At 37.0% G+C, this 21,545-nt stretch overlaps 1 protein-coding gene across 1 annotated transcript in view; it reads left to right on the top strand.

Annotated features, from left to right (window-relative positions):
- Window positions 1-21,545, top strand: part of SLC1A3 (solute carrier family 1 member 3) — a 58,416-nt gene that overhangs the window by 21,857 nt on the left and 15,014 nt on the right. Inside the window, exon 3 of the mRNA XM_079330087.1 lies at window positions 21,092-21,296. Within this exon, the coding sequence (XP_079186213.1) occupies window positions 21,092-21,296 (205 nt within the window). The remainder of the gene's footprint in view (window positions 1-21,091; window positions 21,297-21,545) is intronic.

Raw genomic sequence — 21,545 nt, 5'->3', positions numbered from 1 at the left:
AAAGAGGAAGAGCATTTTAATGTGCAGTGAGTGTAATATCTTCATTTATATTCACTCCCTTTTCTAATTGAAATAATGATGTAACTACTGTTAGTGGGTTCTGGAAGACACAGAAACTTCTTTGCCTGTGTAGAGTTTCAATTACAGTCAACAGCACTGAGTACTGCAGGAGACTGCATGAGTGATTTTGTTTGGGCCAGACTCAGAAAAGCAAGTTTTTTCTCCTGAAACTTTATGAAAATGTTCATAGTAGTTATTGCTACAAAAACTGTAGAAAGTGTTGACAAAGAGCAGAAAGCTGGAATTTCCATGAATGGAATCTTCCTGAGTAGCCTCAGAAGCGCATAGGATGCCTTTGAGTTCAGCTATCAAAGGAATGCACTGAATGGTGCCTGTTAAAAACATCCAGTAAGGAGCAGGATCTCTCCCCTCAAAGAGGTGAAACTCCAGCACACACAATTACTTAAGTAATAAAACAAAGCATTCTCAGGGTTCACAACTAACAGACAAGTTGTAGCTGCAGTTGCTTAAAATTGCCTACAATGAGCAAGGGTAATGTTCAAACAACTGAACTTGACATACTCTCCAAGTCACTCCCTTACCTAAGTCAGGAAAAATGCAGCACCTGGACACAAGCATGTTCTACTGCAGAAAAGCCAGTTTTTCCCCAATGCTACTTGTGGATGTAAAATGTAGAAAGTCAATGCTGTGACAAGTTGTATAACCTTAGGCAAACCATGTTTCCTTTCTGCATCTCTGCTTTCTTTCTCCCTTCAGATGTAGTGCAGCTGTGTTGTTTGGGTTCTTTATAGCTACTAGGCAGAAAAGAAGATGGCTATGTGTGGTGGGAATTTTAGTGAAGGCATGTAGATTAAGTTGTCATAGCTCAGGAGATCCATATAGCTTTTTTAGCTATAATGATGGAATTTAATCAGTTTGTATGGCAGGGGACTGTGACAGAATGGTTCAGCATCCAGACATCAGATACCACTGCCTTCTGTACAGACATAATTCTAGAAAATAGTCTAATGTTATTAAACTTAAGAAATTATGCTTTAATTATTTCATATTTGAACATCAGAATGAGAGGGTAAATGACCCCTGAAGAGTAACTAGATGCAAGTACTATCAATCATATCAAACCCCTATCCTCTATTAATCATTAATTATTTTTCAACAATAGCAATCTCCTTTATTATTATAAAAAATTATCAAAACAAATTAATAGCAGTAAACATAAAGGGACAGAATTTCAAATGTGCTCATCTTAGCCTTTCACATCAGAGCACACAATAAGGAGGTCTCATAAAGGGACCTGAGTATCATCTCTACAAAAAAGAGGATGTGAAAGCAGCATGTGTCTAGGTTTGCTGAAGCAGGATCCATGCTGCTTGAGGCCTCTAAGCAGCTCCTGAGCTCTCCTGTCTGCTGGCTGAAAAGTGCATTGTGGAAAAAAGGCTGTCACCTACTACAAGGCCCCAGGTGCTGTCTCATATCAGCTACAACATTTATGGTCATTTCAACAGATGGAAAGTCTCACATTCAGGCAGAGCAGACCTGTGAGCCAGTGACTGCTTTCCCAGGAAAAAGTAGAAAAGGTCTAGCAGTAATTCTGTTTAATTTATTCTGGCAGAACAGAGACATAACAAGTGCCTGTGAAACATCTTAGTACTCACAGTTAAGCTGGAAGGTAAAAACATTAATAAAAGCCAGTCTTACACTTCTGTGTTTAAGAAAAGTTTAAAAAACACAGCATTCTTGATTCAGTTCATGTAGTTCATATGCAAAAACCAAGAAGCAGTTAAGCAGTGTTTGGTCACTTTAACTGGTGACCAAAACAGCGAATCAGTTTTCCAAATTCCAAAATTTGGCACATTTTCTGATTTTCCAAAAATTCTAGTTTTTGTGAGGTCTAAAGAAAGAGTTATAGAAGTCAGAATAATAAATACCCATCAAATCACTTAAAAGTTCTACATTCATCTCAGTTTACTCCAGTTATAGGGAAAAGAATTAACAAATCTCTCAGAGTCAAGCACTTGGATTGTCAGTGATTTTGATCTACCTATGTGTTTGCATTGGGATGTCTCTACAGAGGAATCTTGAGACACCTCCTGTAGTATGAAGCCTGCTATGAGTAAAACATTCATGAACACCCTAGGCTTGTATTATTTTTTTCATTTATAGCTTTCTTTTAATGCATAAAATACTATTTTAAAAGCAACTTACCTTCTTTTCAGGCAGCTCTTCCCTCTTTCTCTGCCACCCAAAGCCTTATAAGCATGTCAATGTTGTAAAAGCTGAATTACATGGCAGCTTTAATTTTATGCACTTGTACATTTCATTCACACATGAGTTCATGCATTCATGTAGGTATTTGCATATTCAATTTACATAACTGGATGACACAGTTATTTAATTTGAACATTCAGATACTTTAAGAAAATAAAGGAAAACTCATGTTTTGATTTGTGTGTCCAAAGTACAGACTGTCTCAAAGTGCAGGCGTATAAATTGCTAAATTAGTAGAGATCCCATCATCTTGTAAACAAAATATTCCATCAGGTTAAAAAACAGTTGAAGAAACATTAGAAATATTGATCCATGTTCAGAAACAGTTTCATCTCAGACAAGCATCTTTATGATAGATTCAGGCCAACAGAAGCTAAAAATGTACAAACAATCTATAAATATAACTATTTTCAAGACCTTCCCTTCAGTAGCTGTATTTCTGTATAAAACAGATTTCCATTTAGTCTGGCATTTATTCTTTAATAATCATTATTTATATAGGCACTCAAAGGTGCCTATATTTGAACCTTTTATATTGTTACACTACACAGTTTTATGGAAATGTGGGCAATATAAGCTTCACAATATTGTCATGCAATTCTTGAAAATTTTGGAAAGATATTTTTGAAGTTAAAAACTGAGTTTAAATAACAGGTAGCTATATTTTAAAAAAACATAAGAAGGAAAAAAATGTATCTTAGGAAGTATTCAACACATAGAAACATCAACCTTCATGTGAAAACATAAAAAAATGATGTGCAGTTTCTGAATGTGCTAGCAGTCAGTTAAGAAATAAAATATATCCAGCATTTTTCAAGGCAAGGAAGTCAGAAAATCATAATGAAATGTCATAAGTATTTGTACAATAAATAAATACACCTTTGGGTCCCTCAAAAACTGTCATACATTTTAATCTATGCAAACAGTAGAAGTAAGGACTTCAGAAAGGTTCATAAAATTAAATTATGATTCATTATTTCTGAGCCATTTCTGAAACAACTTGACAATATGGAATACAAAGAAATTTATCTTTACAAGGGCTTAAGAGAACAAGTCTAAGTGAATTCTTAGCCAGATTTGACTAAGAATTAAAATACAATAACAGCAGAGATTAAATTCCTGCATAAAATAACAGTCTATGTAAGATAAGATTTGATTATACCATAAAAGAGAAAACCTAAGCAGGATATAGAGCATCCAAAAGCAGAAAGTACAGAGCAGTGTGGTTTTTGAAGTCTTAGTCTCTGAGAGCAGCAGAAACAGCAGGGGTGTTCAAGAACAAAGTCTACAATGACTAAAGATAGTAAAACTTAAGAGCTCCTCTAAAATAATTCAATTTTGCTAGTGGTCCTTAATTGAAGGTTGATTTAAACTTCATTGCAAAATATAACTTTAGTTCCTGACCAAAGTATTGAATAACAGGTTGTTATACTCCTATTCAGTTTGCATTCTGCAGGAGATTCTAGCTGAATTAACAATAGGGAGCAACCTCCCACCCACAAAGACTTCATTTTGCTTTTATATCTTAGTTCAAATGCATAGCATCAATACTTTACTTGCTGACAAAGCAAAAAGCTAAAACTGTTTGAAAGAACACATAAGAATTAAAGCATCTTGCCTGAGCACTGGTGGTCCCTTGTAAAACCACACTGTCTCTTCCTTAACATTTCAGGCAAGGGCAGAAGGACTGAAAATTTATTTTTAATTTATTTGTATTATTTAATACAAATAATACAAACATATCTTGGTTACAGAAAAACAGCAGACCTGAAACGTAAAAAAATTAAAAAATATTAAAAGTCACCTGTAAAGTCAGCTACATTAGTTTGTAAATGGAAAATACTTGGTTTTACATTTTGTATACTAAAATGTCCAAAATGAAAACCCAATTCTCAGCATTTTGAGAATTAGGACACTGAGAGCAAGCATTTTACTCAGGAGATTGGAGACTGAAACTGTAAAGAATGGTGTTTTCAATAATGAAAGAGTCTGTGATAACCTGACAGGTGAACTAGAGTGGTGGCAAGTGCAAGGTAATACACCTGGGAAAGGGGAATGTGCTACACCTAATCTGGAGTTCTCACATGGGCATTAGCACAGGAAAGAGTTCTCAGACTCACTGTGAGCAGTCCAGAGAGGGGGACAGGGCTGGAAGGAAGTTACAGTAAAGCACAAGGAGGAATTAAACAGACTTCATTTTTTTTGGCTGGAAAAAGATACAACCATAGAAGTTGCTGTAAAAGTCCACAGAAACCATTGATTCCTTGCAGAAGCTAAAATGGAGCAGCTATTTATTACTGTATCTCCTAACTATATTTCATAATAAAGGAAAAATAGGGTTCTAAGAAATAACAAGAGCATGCATTTATATTAAAGGAAGTACTTTTTCACATGACACAATTCTATTCAATTATGTTAATAGTTTAAAATTAAAATTAAATATATTTAATTAAGTAGTTTAAAAATTAAAATTAAATTAATTTAAAAGGGAGTTCACAGATACAGTCACAACTGGCTAATACATTTGTAAAACTAGCAAGGCCCTAGGTCCCACTGCTCCCTTGTTCCAGGGAGGGCAAACAAGGGCAATTAACTCTTTTTCTGCTCTTCATAGTCTTTCAGCAAGAACTTGTTGTCAGATAAATGTGAAGACAAATGGGTTGGACAACCATTGGATTATTTTTTTTCCTCATAGTTTTATGGTGGTTTTGCACTCCTTAGAATTTCTTAACAGATTGAAAGTATCTCTGTTTTCACTGGCAGAGATTTCACCCAGCAATTACTCTGGGGCATTGACTACTATATACAGTTTCAGCTTCATGGCACACACAGCTCTTCAAGAACCAATTCAAAACCTGAGAAAAACAATTCCAGGATTTAAGAATCATCTCACCTTAACCAGAGAGTAACTCATTCCATTGGCCTGAAACTGGACTTCAAAATAAAAGAGCTACAGCAAGCCATCAGTCAAGAAAGGGGAAAAGAAATATGCACAACAGTATTGGTAGCTCTTCATTACCCCACTTTTGGGAAATTTACAAATAGCAACAGTGTGAGAGCCATTATCAAAATATCAAAATATAACAAGATACAGCCAGAAAACACAGCATAGTTAGGTACACACAGGCTTCTTTCAGGCTTTATCAGCTTTCACTTCCCTACTCCTTTCACCTGCTTCTCTCTTCCTTGAACACCATGACCATCATTTCCTACATTTGAATATAGAACAATTCCATCGTATTTTCTTCCTTGTCAGTCTGCCTTTCTGTAGCTGCTTGTGAAAACTGGAAGGATCCAAGGAAGAAAATTCCTGAGGTTGAATTTTGGGAACACCAGGAATGCTACTAGAAGTACTTGCACACCAGCAAAAGTAACACATATTTCATTAGAATTATTTCACACATTATTTCATCAGCATTGTGAAATGTGACAAGACACAAAGTACTTTCTGAACAACTGCATCAGCTACATGGATCATTGTAGAACATTCAGAACACTGTCACTTTCAGAAACATGGTTCTGTGATACTATCATTGGTTTCTCTAGCCTTGTTTTCACTTTGGTTTTTTTTCCCTTGCTGATAATGAACATTTTTTACCTATAAGCTATTATTTCCATTTAATTCCCAAACCTAATTGTTGGATCTACTACACAGTGTCCTTCAGACATGTACCTGGATTATGAACTTTTATAAGGTAGATCCATCATCATCACCATCACTGGAGGTACTGAAATCCAGTGTCTTGGTGGAAATTCCACCTGAATTCTGAGCAATGGAAAATGAGGAGAGCCACTGTGGACTACAAGAGTTCCAGGACTCAACCCTTGGGTCTAGATCCCAGTAAGATGTTGAGTTGTCTGGAAGAGGAGGAAGGCTTCCCAGATAATTGCTCATCCTAGTATTCTCATGTCACAGCCCTCACTCAGAAGGAGAAAACAGAAACACATAGAACAAAAATCTCTAATAATTTGTTGAGGCTACATATATAACTGAGGACCAGCAATATCTGGAATTTTAGTTGTATGTCAGGGAGTGAAAAAGCAGTTCCTGCACATGCTAGAATTCTTTTCATCCAGACACTCCTGGTAGTGCATATATTTTTCTTTACTTGCAGGCTGTTTCTGATTATATTCTATATAATCTTGTTCAGATCTTGAGAAATGAATGCAACAAAATATAAATGATGCTGTTGTATATGGTGTGGTGAATATCTCAAAAGATAATAATTGCAAATATATAAGAGCTGACCTCATTGATAGGAATTACTTTCCAGTTGTATCATAGTTCCTTTCCCTAATTCTTAGCTTTTTGCAGAGAAATTGTAGAATACCTTCTCCATATTCCTTTATTGCAATGCTGTCTCCAGATGAATGCTTGAGACACTCATGAACATTGCAAAGTGTTTGCTGCAGCATCTTCCCAGAATTGCCAGTCTTCTTTAATTGGGTAGAAATTCTCTTGGTGCACATTTTTCAGACTCAGAGAGTCAGATCTGGTGAGTCTGGGGTTCAGACATCACACTGCTGAAGTTTGTGACCCCAGAAATGACTGGGGTTTTGTGATGGTGGCTTTTCTCAGAAAGTATCAGTTTGGGCTAAGTCTGGGCATACTCTGCTACTTCTATGCACTGCATCAGATATCCCTGATGGCACATTTCTCCATTTGGCCTTTCTCCTTTGATTCTTTCTAGGACTTGTTCTTCCCAGGTTTGATTGAATGATGCCATGGATACACACTGCAGCAAAGCTACACTAGTTTACCTAAAATCACATCTATTAGTCTCAGAAAGGTAGCAAGTACCATTTGAATTACAGAAAAGGCCAAAAAGAAATTTGCAGGCCTCAACCTGTGCTCAAGGTAGTCCTTTCTTGAATTGTCTGACTGCTCCTCAGGTCAATAGAGCTTGTATTTTTAGTGGTTTTGATTTTGGACAGCTGCAGATTGTTGCAAAGTGTACCATTTCCAAAGGAAAGAGGGACATGTCCAATCAATATAAACACTAATTCCTCGGAGGCTTGCACACTCAGTAAAAAAAAGGTATTTTAGTACACCCCAAACTTTCAGTTCTTGCTAGTGTGGGCACACTTATATCTATATATCTATATATCTATATATCTATATATCTATATATCTATATATCTATATATCTATATATAGATATATCTATATATAGATATATCTATATAGGAAACTAGGAATGAGAAGTTCTAAAATTTTGGCTTATTGAGTTACCAGATACAGAAGCTCTCTGTATTCCTTTTATCAGTAGCATCTTGAAAAGACCCTATTCTCTGCAGGAGTCTATCAAAGGAAGATATACTAATGATGATCTACAAAGACAAGTAAAGCCTACAGAGAGACTTGAGCAAAAAAGAAAAAGGAAAAAAGTATTAACATGTAGAAAGGAAAAGACAAAGTTCTTTACAGTTTCACACAGTTGAATAGCAATTCAATTCTAATACTGAGGAATTAACATGCAAATAAAGGAAACTCAACATTTGTGCCAACAGAAGCTTTCAGATCTTAATGCTGTTCTTAAAGAACCATCATCTCTGGAAGTCAAAAATCAAGGCAAAGTAAATTCTGGATCTCTGGTTTTAGAAAGAAGCTCACAAATAGGTCCTGAATATATTCTGAAAACTCAAGAGTCACACAATAGAGGGGACTTGCTTGAAAAAATCTTGGGGTTTACCCAAATCCAGTATTCCAGTATTTGGAGAATATGACTTCAAGTTTCTGATTTATCAGATCTGGCATTAATCTTCCAGCAATATTCATCTTCTCTGCTTTACTGAAAGTCTTGAAGGGCTTCAAGTGTGTCACAAGTTGTGAAGGGGTTTTTGGACTAGTACATTAACAAAAATTTTTACATGCCTCAATTCATCACATTTTCAGACCTTGATTTTTTATAATAGAATACTTAAATAGGATTAATAAATGAATTTGTTCATCTTCAGAAAAAGTTACAAGTAGCTCCTTACTGGTGGTAGATACGAAAAACAAAAGTACAGCCTAACACTAGAAATACACTATTTGCACTGCAGTTAACATAATGGTTCTGATTCTTTCCTCCATAAACAGCTTTCTCATTTTCTCTTTACTCACATGCAAATCTGAATACTTTCTTCTGATGTTTCACCACCCACTTCTAACTTATTTCTGAATACATAGATAATATCAGAACTTCTCCAGTGAATATAGTTTCTTTTCAGAGCTAGAGGGTAAGTAGGTTTTGGTCAAGAGTTCACCTAATGAATGGCTATTTCATTAATGCACTAATTCATTCTTGCACTGAAAATCAGCTTTGTCCAGATTTTACAATTTCAGTATGTCTGAATTCCCCAAACTCTGAAAACCAAGTTACAGAACATGTCCTTACTAAGCCTGGCAAGTGTCTGTCTCATGGCCAATGAACCTGTGCATAGGACCACCATCCATTAAGATAATAAATCTTTCAAATTCAAGATAGGATGATTACTACTTTGTTAAGAAAAAAAAATAGGCTAGTTTTTTGTTCTGCAGAACATCATAGTCCAGTAAGAAGGGTAACCTAAAAAAACCTCTTTTCTCTTTTATGTGTTTGGTTTGAAATCAGCTGATATTTTCTTTCCCTCTCTTATCATAGAGATTCATATTCTGAATCCTGTCAACAAGCAGATAATGCCCAGATGGCAACAGTATAGCCATTGAATTGTGGGTGCCAAACCCTCTTTTTCGTCTGTACTTAGCGCTGTAACATCCTGAAAAGAGTGTAATAATATTATTAAAAAGTACTGATTGCTACTGTCAGGCATTCCAGAGTAAGTATTAACTTCTTTCCATTCCCTCCTACAAGTCTGCAAGATGAAGAAATACAAAGAAAAAAATGTACGTCTTTGATGTTGCAAGGCTGTAACTGAATCAGTGACCCAAAGTTCAAGAGGTCATTGAAACAAAAGAGAGAAAAGAAGGAAAACAAAAGCCTGTTCACATGAAACTCCAATTCCACACTTTCTTAATGAGTTCTCAGAAGAGCCTTAACATCATTACTGAATTGTGAAAAAACCCTCCAAATTATAATGACAATTTAAAACATAAGAGACTAATTGCAGCAAAAGTAATGACTCCTTAGTATTCATATGGCGTATTACCAGAGGACCTTAAATTCACACATAGAAACTATTTTCTTCTTAAACTTGATTTGATTGTTATTAATTAAATTCCTGGGGGGAAATTCAAGTGCAATTAGGTTCTGATTTACTCCTATGAAAAAAAGGAAAAATGCTATCATGTTATGCATTAGGATGTTCTCATTTATTAACATATTAACTAATGGATTATAAGTGGGGGTTTTAAATGCTACAAGTTCATAAATATAGTAATATCTATACGATTTTTTTCAAATCAGTTCTGTATCAGATCCCATTCTCTTTAAATAGACTTGATCATATATTATAAAGGAAGTCTCAGATTGTTTCTAGATTCTTTATCATCATGAGATGAATTTTTTTTTTCTAAAAAATTTCATGTGCATTATGTGTTTTGTCAAATGCAAGTTCTTATGATTCTTTAAAAATAAGAACCCTAAATTAGTCTATATTGTCTAATTAGTTACTGCTCTGCAGTTTCTAGTTCAAATAATGACTTTGAGGCATGAAAGAGGTCAATGTACTTCCTTTTGACATGGATAGATACTGTGTAGTTGTGCATCTTCTTGGTGTCTGAACTCTCAGAGAAACTGAGGCATCACTCCATCAGGTCCTGCACAAATGTCAGCACAGGCTTGGGCATAATGTCTCACAGGATAAATCTCCCCAGACTGAGAAGCTGTTCTACCAAGATCACTGTCACAGAGAACTAACTTTTATGAGGAGCAGAATAGCAGTGGTACCATGGAGTTTCAGTGGAAGAGATTTATGTTGCCACAGTGCAGACAGCAACCAAACTTGGTGGGAGTTAAAAGTGTACTTTGAGCGTGTAGGGAGAAAAGTCAGCAAACTGTGAATCCATCAGGAACAGTCCATGGAAGCACACACAGTACTGCAAAACAGTACAGACTAGAAAAATGCAGGGCACATGGGGAGGAATGAAATAAACTGAAAGAATTACAAGGAGATGTAAACACCAGCAGAGTATGTGCAACACAGATGAAAAGAAAGCACTAGCTCCATGAGCAGTTCATGGAATATCAATGGGTTTATCAATATCAATGGGAATATCAATATCAAAACAGCAGCAGATGAAAGAACTGCTAGCTTGAAAGCAAAATTATGAACACTTAGAACTTTTAGGTTGGACACAGATGCACAAATCAGTGTTGTATCACTGACAAGATTTATTTAAAAAAAGAAAAGCAAAACAAAAAAGCAGAGCTATTTTTATTAATAATAAACTGTTGTAAGAATAGGTAGTCAGTACTACAATAAAATCTGTGAAAAGTTCTTTAGTGGGTGAACAATTACTAGTGGAACTTCAGATTACTCAAAAAAGCCAAGTCTCATTATACTTACCTAAAGGCAACATCACACAATCTGTTTCCAAATTATTTTAGTAAGTTTAACATTAGAAACCATGCTCTCCACGTTTTTAAAATTGCGCTAAAATCAAAAATCCAAGCAGAAGTCCAAGGGCTAGGTTGTTACCTGATGCATGTCACATAGTACCATTGATTCAAATCTTTATCAAGCCATATCCAACTGGGCAAAGCTTCCTTCCAAATGGTGGCTGAACTCTATAAAATTAACTCAACCAATGTCAGATCCTAGTGTACAAAGATCCAAATAAGATACTAGCATTCCAGTAGGGTCTATTTTTGGAAGTTTCATTGAAGAAGCCAAGAGCAGGTTCACCAACAGTAAGGAATCATATTTTGAGTGAGAAGTTGATGTCTTCTGCATAGAGCTCTGACAAGCTACGGATCAGAACAATCCCACGCCCCAAAACCTATTTAGTTTTGCACACAGATAGAGACTTCTGTCTCTCTGTTTTAGGCGGGCGGAACCTTAATTTCCCATTCTCTAAATCTTGCACCACTCGGACTAGAATTATTTTTCTAGCAATTCATATAAGTGTCTTTTCAAGCACTTATTACATACTCAAGATATAAAAGCAAATTATTCTTTACACTAGACTGCACTGTTAGCTACTGCTCCCATACGGACACCTCTAATCTCTCACTATTTTTTCAGCAGCAATTAAAGTACATCAGGAGTGATTTGGTATTACAAATAGTTTGCAGCTTCATCACACTGTACAAGCCAGGCAGATATAAGAAGCACTGTACATTTGTGGAATGTTGTTTAGTAAGTGCTTCACATACAAAAACATTCTGTGAAGAACACCTGGCACAGTCTGCCAAAACTCAGACCAGAATTTTAGCAAATTAAAAGTTTGCACATGTATTTTGAGAAATTAGATTATGGATCTTTATGGAGCACTGAGTAGTGTGCTCGACACCATCCAGAGGCAAAAGTAATTTTATCACTTGTATCAGTTCAATGGATGCAGGGCATTTCATGCTTTAAGCAGTTATTTCTGGCAGTACATTTAGAATAAATGAAAACCAGTATTTCATCCTGTGGGAATTGGATGAAAGTCTTACAACTACTATCATATTTATTTCAGTCTTACAACAACGTGCACTTTAGGATTTAAACTAATTGAATGTGCTTTGGTTTATTAGCTACCAAAATAAACTTGTTTCTTGATTAAACTGAAATAATTTGCCATGTTACATTATGCTTTTTCATAAACAAATACACCTTTTTTTTTCACTTCTTACACAGAAAATAATCAGCTTTATGTCCAACATAAGAATCCCTTTTCCAGGAAAGCTTAGTCCAAGTGTCTGGACATAAAAGGATGTCTTTTTAGAATTGCACTGTGCAGGTAGCAATAGTGTTTTGTTACCAAAAAAAATTTTGAGCTGCTATTTTCTGTGTTCCTGGGTCTCTGTTTCTTGGCTTGAAGACAGTCAGTTCTTTGTACTCTGTTATTACAATGAGGTAACCAAAGAAAGAGAGTCTTGGTTTGAGACTGTCAGCTGTTACTAATCACTGCTCCATGGCTTGCTGTGAATCCCTGCTTGCATCTCCCTCCTGCTCTGCTTAGCACACATAAAGAAGATAAATTACTCCCTAGTTTCCTTTCAAAAAGCATATTGTTTGTCACATTCCAATACTGTGAGCAAAAGACGGGATAATGCGAAGAGTTAAATGAGTATCTCAACAGCCCCACAGCAGGGTCCTTCTCAGGCAGATGTGTTTCAGGAAATGTGCTTTCCTACTGGTTCCTCAAATGTATCCTGTTATATTGCAAGCCTGAAAAGCAAGCCAACTATACTTTTCAGAACAGAAGAGTATAATCCTGCAGGAGTTTTCATGTAGTAATGTAAGCATCATTGACACTTAGCAGATGCACCCAAGTGTTCCATATTAACATTTCATTTTACCAGGAGGTGTTATACTTCATTGTTTATAAATATTTTAGCAACAGCAAGTAGAGTCTGGGGAGGTTTATTAAATTCTTCCCTGTTCTCAGTGTCTCATACTGACAGACAGAAGAAGTTTAAGGGAAGAAACATAGAACAGTTTGTGTTGGAAGGGGCCTTTAAGGTCATCTAGTCCAACTGCTTGCAATTAGCTGGGACAGCTTCAGCTAGGTCAGGGTACTCAAAGCCCTCTCCAGCCTGACCCTGACAGTTTCCATGGATGGGAGAGATACCATCTCTCTGGCTGAGAGTGTTTCAACTCCCTTGTTATAAAGTAGTAGTTCCTTATGTCCTCCCTCAATATATCCTTTTTAAAACCATTACCCCTTTTCCTGTAATAACAGACTTCACTAAAATATCTGATCCCATCTTTCTCACAGGCCTTCTTAAAACACTAGAAAGTGCTGAAAGGTCTTCCCAGAGCCTTCTACCCTCCTGCTCAACCCCAACTCTCTCAGCTTGTCCTCAAATAAGAGGTGCTCCATCACTCTAATATCTTTGTTACCCCTGCTGCTCTGACAGGTCCACATCTTTCTTGTGCTGAGGATCTGAGAAGTGGATGGAGTGCTCAACCCTCCATGCAGGTGGAGTCTCATGAGTAGAGACAGAAGAATCACCTCTTTTCACCTGCTGGTTACATCTCTTTTGCTGGCTCCTGTGCAGCCTGTCAGCCCCAGGTCCTTCTGGGCAGCGCTGCTCTGGGTCTGTCTGTGCCCTGCTGATGCCAGGGGTTGGTCTGACCCAGGTGCAACACCTTGCACATGGTCTTTTTAAACCTCATGACGTTCACCTGGGCCCATTCCTTGAGCTTGTCCAGGTTCCTCTGGATGATGTGTTGTTCCTCAGGAGTGTGAAACACCCCTCTCTTTGGTGTCATCTGCAAACCTACTGAGGTTGCACTCAATCCCACTTGTCTGTGTCTTTGTGAAAATATCAACCAGTGTTGACATGGCACAGACTCCTGAAGGACACCATCATCATGGGTCTCCATCTGAACATTGAGCCATTCACCAATCAAATTGTTTTTACACTGAAATAAGAAAACTAAAAAGAGAGTAAGGCTGTGGAATACACAAACATGGAAATTGTTGTGATAAAAATTACTATTGGTTTGAATCTCAAAGTCAGTAAGTTTTTAACCAATACTGTAGAATATGTTTTCCTGCTGTATCAAAAGGCTAAACTTGACAGTCCAAGAAATACTTTCAATTGTGAATTACTGTCCTATCTTTTATAACAAAATGCACAGACACCAAAAAGTATGTTTCATAAAGTGAAGCTATATTGCCAAAAGAGAGTTAATTAGTGATGAACCACAACAAAATAGTCTTTTATTATTGATGGTTAACTAAAGATTAATCCACTGAGATTATTTGGGCCTCTTCCATTTGCATCACCCAATGATGTTCAGACATTATAGTGCCATGGTTTCACTAACATTCTCCTTGTAAGGAATAAATTGTGACTGAAAGAGCAGGTGTTTGCTAGTTTGCCTGACCCAGACACTCTTTCCTTCTGCTTACCTTGTAAAAATTCTGGTGTTCACATGACACAATTCTGGGGTGATTCAAAATGACAAACTGGCAGAAAAAACTAACCCTGCAAAACCCAAAGTTGATAGTTTGCTGGCAAGGATGGGGCAGGACTGCAAAGCTGTGGGGCAGGGCTAGTAGTTTAAGAGCCAGTCTTAGCCATTTAATTGGCTCTTTGAATTGCATTACTATATCCCAGCCATGGGTTTCATTAGTCAGCTTGGCTCAATCACAGTCACATAATTTTGGATCAAATACAACTGCTAATTTTCCTCTATTTGCCCACTGTTCTTAATAGAACTAGAAAAAAATACAATATCTAATTTCATTATGTAAAAATTCATATCTAAACAAAGATAAGTTAAATTGTGATTTGGGAGCAGCTTGTCTCATCAATTCACGTAAAAAAGCTTACAGAGCTATAGTTCAGACATATTTTAAATGGCTTCATTAGCTATATTGATTTAATATCAATTAACTTCACCGATACATATAGTTCTTTGAAAAGGTTATTGTCTTTTTTCTCTGCAATATTATTATTTTAGTGTTACTATTACTTAAAACTGTCATCTAGAGATTGGTAAAATTTGTACCTGATCTTTTGAATGACCCAAATATAAAGTCTAAATTTAGCTTTTGTTTTCTGGGAATGCTCAGCACCATGGAGGACATGTTCAGCTGCTTTTAGAATAAAGCTCTAGTGCTTAATCATGTTAATTAAACTTGGTCACTACCTCCACTGTCTTTACCTAACTATTGCTTTTCCTTACAAATTTTCTGTCAGCATATTTTACCGTGACCTTGCACAGTGCTATTCATTTCCACAAATCCTCATCAACATACACAAAAGGGATTGTTCTCATGGTCTCACACTGAGAGTTTACTCATCACACAGTGCTTAGTGGATGTAGGGGGTGGGAGTAGCCCATTTGAGACTGCTTCATTAGGAGAGTGAAAGACAACCTTAAAGAAACAAAATTAGGGCAACACTCCTGAGTCAACAGTTGCCATTATTGCTGCTCCACCATAGGAGTCCTTAACAAGCAACTGCAATTTCCTAATGAAGAGACCATAAAAAGTAAACAGGAAAATAATTAGGAATAAAAAGATGCTCTGTTCATAATGTTTTGTGTATAAAGACTTAGCTCAAAACATCTAAAGGGAATTTATATAAAAATCTCCCATTGGCAAGGAAGTGCCATCAATTCAGATCTAATATGATTCATCATGGTCTTTTGGTTTTTTTTTGTTTCAAGAAGTCAGTATGTGTAAGGATCAGAATGGATCATTTGTTCTACATGCTCATTCAGAACTGCTCCATTATTTTATGCACTTCCATCAGCATGTTGCTGCATCTTGTCGGAATCCTGACCTGGAGGTGTTCAGTCCTGTGCCCAGAGATAGGAGCCTCGTGCAGTGAAGAGCTGAGCAGAGTTACCACTGTCCTGTGAGGAGCCACTGAGGACTTTGGGCTTGTCCAGTTTGGAGAAAAGGAGGCTGAGGAGTGACCTCTCTGATCTCTGCTGCTTTCTGAGGAGAGGAAGGGGAGAGGGTAAAGCCAATCTCACTCCCTGGATTAATGAGGAATGCTCAAACTGCACTAGGGGATGTTCAGACTGGATCTTCAGAAACATTTCTTTCCAGAGAGGGAGGTAGCACACTGGACCAAGCTTCCCAGAGTGGTAGCCAATAACCCCTACCTGTCAATGTTGAAGAAATCAATGCCACTAATAACTTTAATTTTTGGTCAGTCCTGAGGTCTAATTGGCCTAGATGGTCATTTCAGCCCCAGCTGAAATGTTCTATATTTAAGATACTTACCACTATGCATCAAAAGGGATTTTAAATAAACAAAAATTTTAAAACACTGGTGGAAAAAGCTTAAAACCACAAGAATTTTAGTGTAGGAAAGCAAAAACATAAACTATGTAGTTTCTTTTCAAAAGTTTTTAAAGGGCAGCAAAAATATCGAGAAACGGGGACTTTCAATATGATAAGCAGTGGCTGAGCATTTTAACTGTTTTCAGGCTGAAACAATAGGCATGAATAAATGTGTATGCTCTCATGCACACCCTCTACTCACAGTGGCAGTCTTGCTTGCTCTGAGGAAAGATAAAATCACCCAAGGTACTAGAATCAATCCTACATAATGACTGTTTTTCATCAGAGGGTTGCTAGTCACTTTGGAGTGTAAGAAAAGAGATCCTGTTTAAAAGCTACTATTTATGGGCTCTCATTTATTAGTTAGTGATTAATTTTGGAGCCAAATATAAACCCAAGGATGCTTTGCTGACTAGGAGTTTACACACAGAATCAGGGCTTCAGGCATACCAGCTGCTGACCAGCTACTGCTGGGGGGAAAAAGCATTTTGCATCTAATTGTTTAGAGAGTATCTTTCTTCTTTCTTAAAAAAACAAAACCAAAAACAAAGAACACACACCAAAACCAAAACCAAAATGAAAACTAAAACAAATGAAAGTAAAACAAGTAAACAAAAAAACCCCTACATCCACTACAGGTAGAAACCTTCAAGTAGCTTAATAGGGAAAACTAGGCATAAACTCAAATCTCAGACTGAAATAGCTCATTGAGGACATTGGACTGTTCTTCAAAAATCAGTTTTTTCCAGTTATTCATTGTGCTAATGTAAGGGAGAGAGTACACTGAAGCTGAAGGACTTTTAGCATAGGCTCTGCATTTCAGCTTTTAAAACAACTCATTGGAATTTATTCTTGAACAAGCGGATTCTAAGCTGTTAGGTTTAAAAATTATCTAAAGAAAACACACTCAGTATATTTTATGCTTGATCTTCCAGGAGTACAGTACCATCCTTCTGCATTAATGTACCTTGCTATAATCCAAGATTACACACACATTATGTGCAGCATGCTTTCAATATCTAGAAAACTAAAAATAGCAGCACCTCTGGATTTGGTAAATTCTAGAATTCTTTATAATATAAAATCATGAGTACAATATAAACAAATGTTCATAATATTGTAACTATTCATAATATAGTAGCTATTCATGATGACTCACAGGATCAATAATTCATGCCAATTTACAAAACAGCGATCAAGTCAGGTGAGCAATCAGACCTATTAGATTAACAATTCAGAATTGTTAAAGTCGTCTTAAGTAGATCTTTTTTACTTTTCTCTGCATCTTTCCTCTCTCTTTCTCCTCTTGTAATTATTTATCAATCTTCTCCTTGCCTTTCCTATATTCTAGAATATTCTCATTTCTTCTCAAAAATCTTTGCTAAAGAACAAAGCAGTGCCTTGCTTTGTGACACTCTGAAGAATCCCTTCTCATGTCTTTATTTCATACACAGAGTTACTTCTCAAGAGCGGGAAGGGGTAGGTGAAGGAAGAAGACAGGCGTAAATGCTGGGGTTTTTTGCAGTTTTACAGACTTATGCTGACCCCCTTCTTTCTTTTCTTCCCTTCCTTCTCCCCAGCCTCCCTCTCTCCCTCCTCATCAGTACTTAAAAAATCATTCCCATTCATGTTGTGTGAGTGCACACGCTGGGAGAAATTACAGGGGCTCTGCTCCAGATCGCCTTGACAACTGCAAGGCATCCCTGCTTGGGGACTGGTGGCACGGCAGAGTTTCCCAGGCCCCCTGGAGAAGGGAGGGAGAGGAAGAGAGGAGGCAGAGGTGCTGGAGCCAGCAGCGTGTGGAGCAGGGAGCAGCAGCGGGATGAAAGGGGCACATACATCTCCCGCGGGACAATGGGGGTTTTGCTGGCTGCCTGTGAAAAGACACACTGAGGACACAATGCTCTGTGACACATGAAAGCTCTGGGGACCTTTCCAGAGCCCCACTCAGCTCCAAGAACTCTTGTCAACATCTTAAAATGCAAAGAAAACAACCCCTTTCATTTTCTTTGTGTTTTAAAAACAGATTTTAAATATTATTTTAGAAAATCGTTGTTGCTGGTATGCTGGAAACTTCTGCAGTTTGCTGAGTTCCCATTAATTGCAGTGGGAGGGGAGGCTGCCCAGTGGGTCCTCAGTAAGGGTTCTCAGAGGTGGGCACTGCTTCCTCCTCATACAGCTTTAGCTCATACTCAGGCCTGTCACCCCTCTGCTTTGAATGCTTTCTGCTATACCTGCCACCAGCAGTTACAGCTCAAGAAGAGAGGAATTACTGTTCCCTATGTCCGAGCTGAGAAATAAATTCTGTGATGGCAAGAGGAGGAATGAGACTAAGCAACCTAAAATAAGGAGCCATATAATCCCAGCCAGAGTGCACCCCAGGGAACCAGGCTGGAAAGCAGCTCACAAAGACAAGAGCGTGACTCTTGCTCCCTCATATACTTCCACCACACTTTCAATGGGTCACCACTCTATCCCAGAACAGCCCAAGCTAAAAATAGGATAAAGGATCTAATCCTTCAAAACAGCAGTCTTTACTGGTGAGGTATGCCCTACACTGACTCCTAGTGATTTTTGGTGTGTAGGAGGTTCAACCTCCTATGAAGGGTGAAGTGCAAAAAACAAAAATTCAGGTTTGGTTAAAGCACAGGTAGTTGTGCCTGCAAATCCTCTAAGAACGACAGTGCTCAGCCTCTGGTCCTAAATCTACTATCTGTAAAGGGCAGAATACTGGGAACTGACTGATCCAAAATCTTTGCATTTCCAAAGAGTCCTACTAAACTGTACAAGTTAATTTTTGTGTTTAGGTTGTAAAACAAGTTTAAAAATGGTCTTATCCAAAATGAAAAATAGATAGACTATTGTTGCTACTTTAGAAAGAAAAAGTAAGAACAGAAAAATAACCAACTAAAATATTTTAAAAATGAAATTTATTGGATTAGTATGTAAATATTCATTTTCCACTTTTTAAGTTATGTTTTAAGTTTCATATTAATACCTTAAAAATTAAATTTGTAACAAATGTTGTCTGATATAAATGCTGTGCAGTTCAAAAGCAAATCTGAAATTCTCCAAAAATTATTAACTTTCTTCCTTTTATTGGGTAAAAGTATTTGCATTATTTCGTATTTATACTACTTGAGGACTCTAAAAAAAAAAAAAAAAAATCTAATCTTCTCTCTACACATAAGAGGGTTACAGGACTTCCCGTTTGTAAAGCTAAAAAAGCTATTTGTAAGTTGCTAATGTTTACCATTTTCCTCACAGCATTTTAAGTCATAAATGTAAACTTACCATGAACATAATCCAGTTTTGTAGATGGAAAAAGTAGAGAAATGAAGGACCAAATGCTTCAAATGTTGGATTTTCAAGTTCAGTTTCTTGCTGTACCAGAAACACTTTGTTCTTCTACAATAATGTCACACACATAAACCAAGCAATGCAGTGTGTGAATCTAGTGATGTCCCTTTGCAATTCCTTTTGCGGGTACAAATCTTCTTAGCTCTAATGGTTTCGGCCAAAAGGGCAGAAAATGAAAAAAGCTGAACTGAAAGGGCAAGTATGAAACATGTGATGGTTTTATACTTTGAAGATTTGATCAGAGCCTGGGACACATCCTTGATCTCAGCTACATCAGGGACTAGAGTGCTTTCACTGTAGCTCAAAAAAAATGTATCTCCTCCTTTAGAAGACAGACAGAAGCCTTACATATAATACAGTAATTTAAAAAACATTAATTTTTCCAGATCATGATTTGAGTTTCCATATTATTTATATTCTTGTAATCATCCTGCCTTATTTTAAATATTTTGCCCTGTGAGACAGACACCCGGAGTAGAAATTGGTCAACTTTTTTTACATTTTATATGTTCAAAGGTGGCATCCATATAAATGTGTAGGTAGTCTTTGGAAGTATGGATTAGGCAATTCCATATAGGAGGAGGTAATAAATCTAAGAGATCCTTTTCTAACCCCTTTTTTCATTCTGCACTTTGAAAATTTAATTGCAATGAGAAGCATGAGCACTGCTTTGAGGCAGATGGCACAGCCTTCCAGATGGAATACAGGCAAATATCAAGGAGAAGGAGCAGTGGGACATTTTAAGGAGAATTATCAGACTTAGCTGCATCTGCTGGAAAGAGAAAGAACATTTCCATTTTTGACAGCCCGCATGAGGCATTCCTTCTCAGAGTCGGAACTCTCCCTGGCAGAACTGCACCTTCTATTAAAAAACACATAGCAGCCATTCATCAGTGCAATCTGATAAAAAAAGAAAAACACTATAGAAAATGCCATAGGGAACACCTTTATGTTCACAGTAGATCCAAACAGAGCCAGGAATCAGGATTAATGTTGCAAGTTCTGCAAAGTTTATGAAAGGCTATAAAGGGTTATATATGCAATGGTAAGGATTTTCTGGAACAGGCTAGCAGAATTTAGTCTGTTTTAAACTCTCATGGTTTGGATCAGAGGTAATCTAAGGTTGCACGTTGGGGATTAAAGAAAATTCTTCATACACATTAATTGTTGCAAACATTATCAACATTACTTCAGAGTACTGTCTTTTTCTATGTTACAATTAAAAATTGTGTGCAACACATTTTCAGATTGTTACATTAATCAGAAACCTTGAATTTTCTCACTGCAATATAGGGAGTTCCATGCTTCATCAGACCAATGATCTTTACTTTTAATGAAGAGTTAAGAAAGCACAGAAAGCTGGAACTCTTTTAATAGAAAATTATATAGCTAGGGGTGGGATGGGAAGACACCAGCATAAGAGCTTCAAAAGAGGATGTCTTGCCTTTGGTAGCTCTAAGTGTGGTCATCAAAACTCTTCCCAAAGAACTACTCACATCATGCTTAGTTCATCCTCTTTACTCAAAACTGTATGAATGTCACTGTGCTTAAATTTACTAGGAATTGCTGCCCTGGATAGTAAAGCCTCAGGGAAGATGGGAGTCCGAGCTGTAGTCTACTACATGAGCACTACAATCATTGCTGTACTGATTGGCATAATCATTGTGGTCATCATCCATCCCGGGAAAGGTACGAAGGAAAACATGCACAGAGAAGGCAAAATTGTGCAAGTGACAGCAGCAGATGCCTTCCTTGATTTAATCAGGTATGGCTATGATATTGCACATTGTCTGTACCAATAGCTGTAAGAGTAATCTTAGATTCACAGAGAACAAAAGTAGAGAATTTCAAACAGTGACCTCATAAAGTTGACAAATTTCTTTTGACTGTGTGATATCAATATCTCTAACACTTACAATGCTAAAAAAGGATGCATGGATTTGTTTCCAAATCAAGCTGTTGCAGAGGAAGAAACTGCTTTTAATGCTAAAAAGAAGATTCTTTCTTTTCTTTC

This window comes from Erithacus rubecula, assembly GCF_903797595.1.
Source record: "Erithacus rubecula genome assembly, chromosome: Z".
Taxonomy (NCBI): Eukaryota; Metazoa; Chordata; class Aves; order Passeriformes; family Muscicapidae; genus Erithacus; species Erithacus rubecula.
This window is presented reverse-complemented; position numbering and strand designations above follow the sequence as displayed.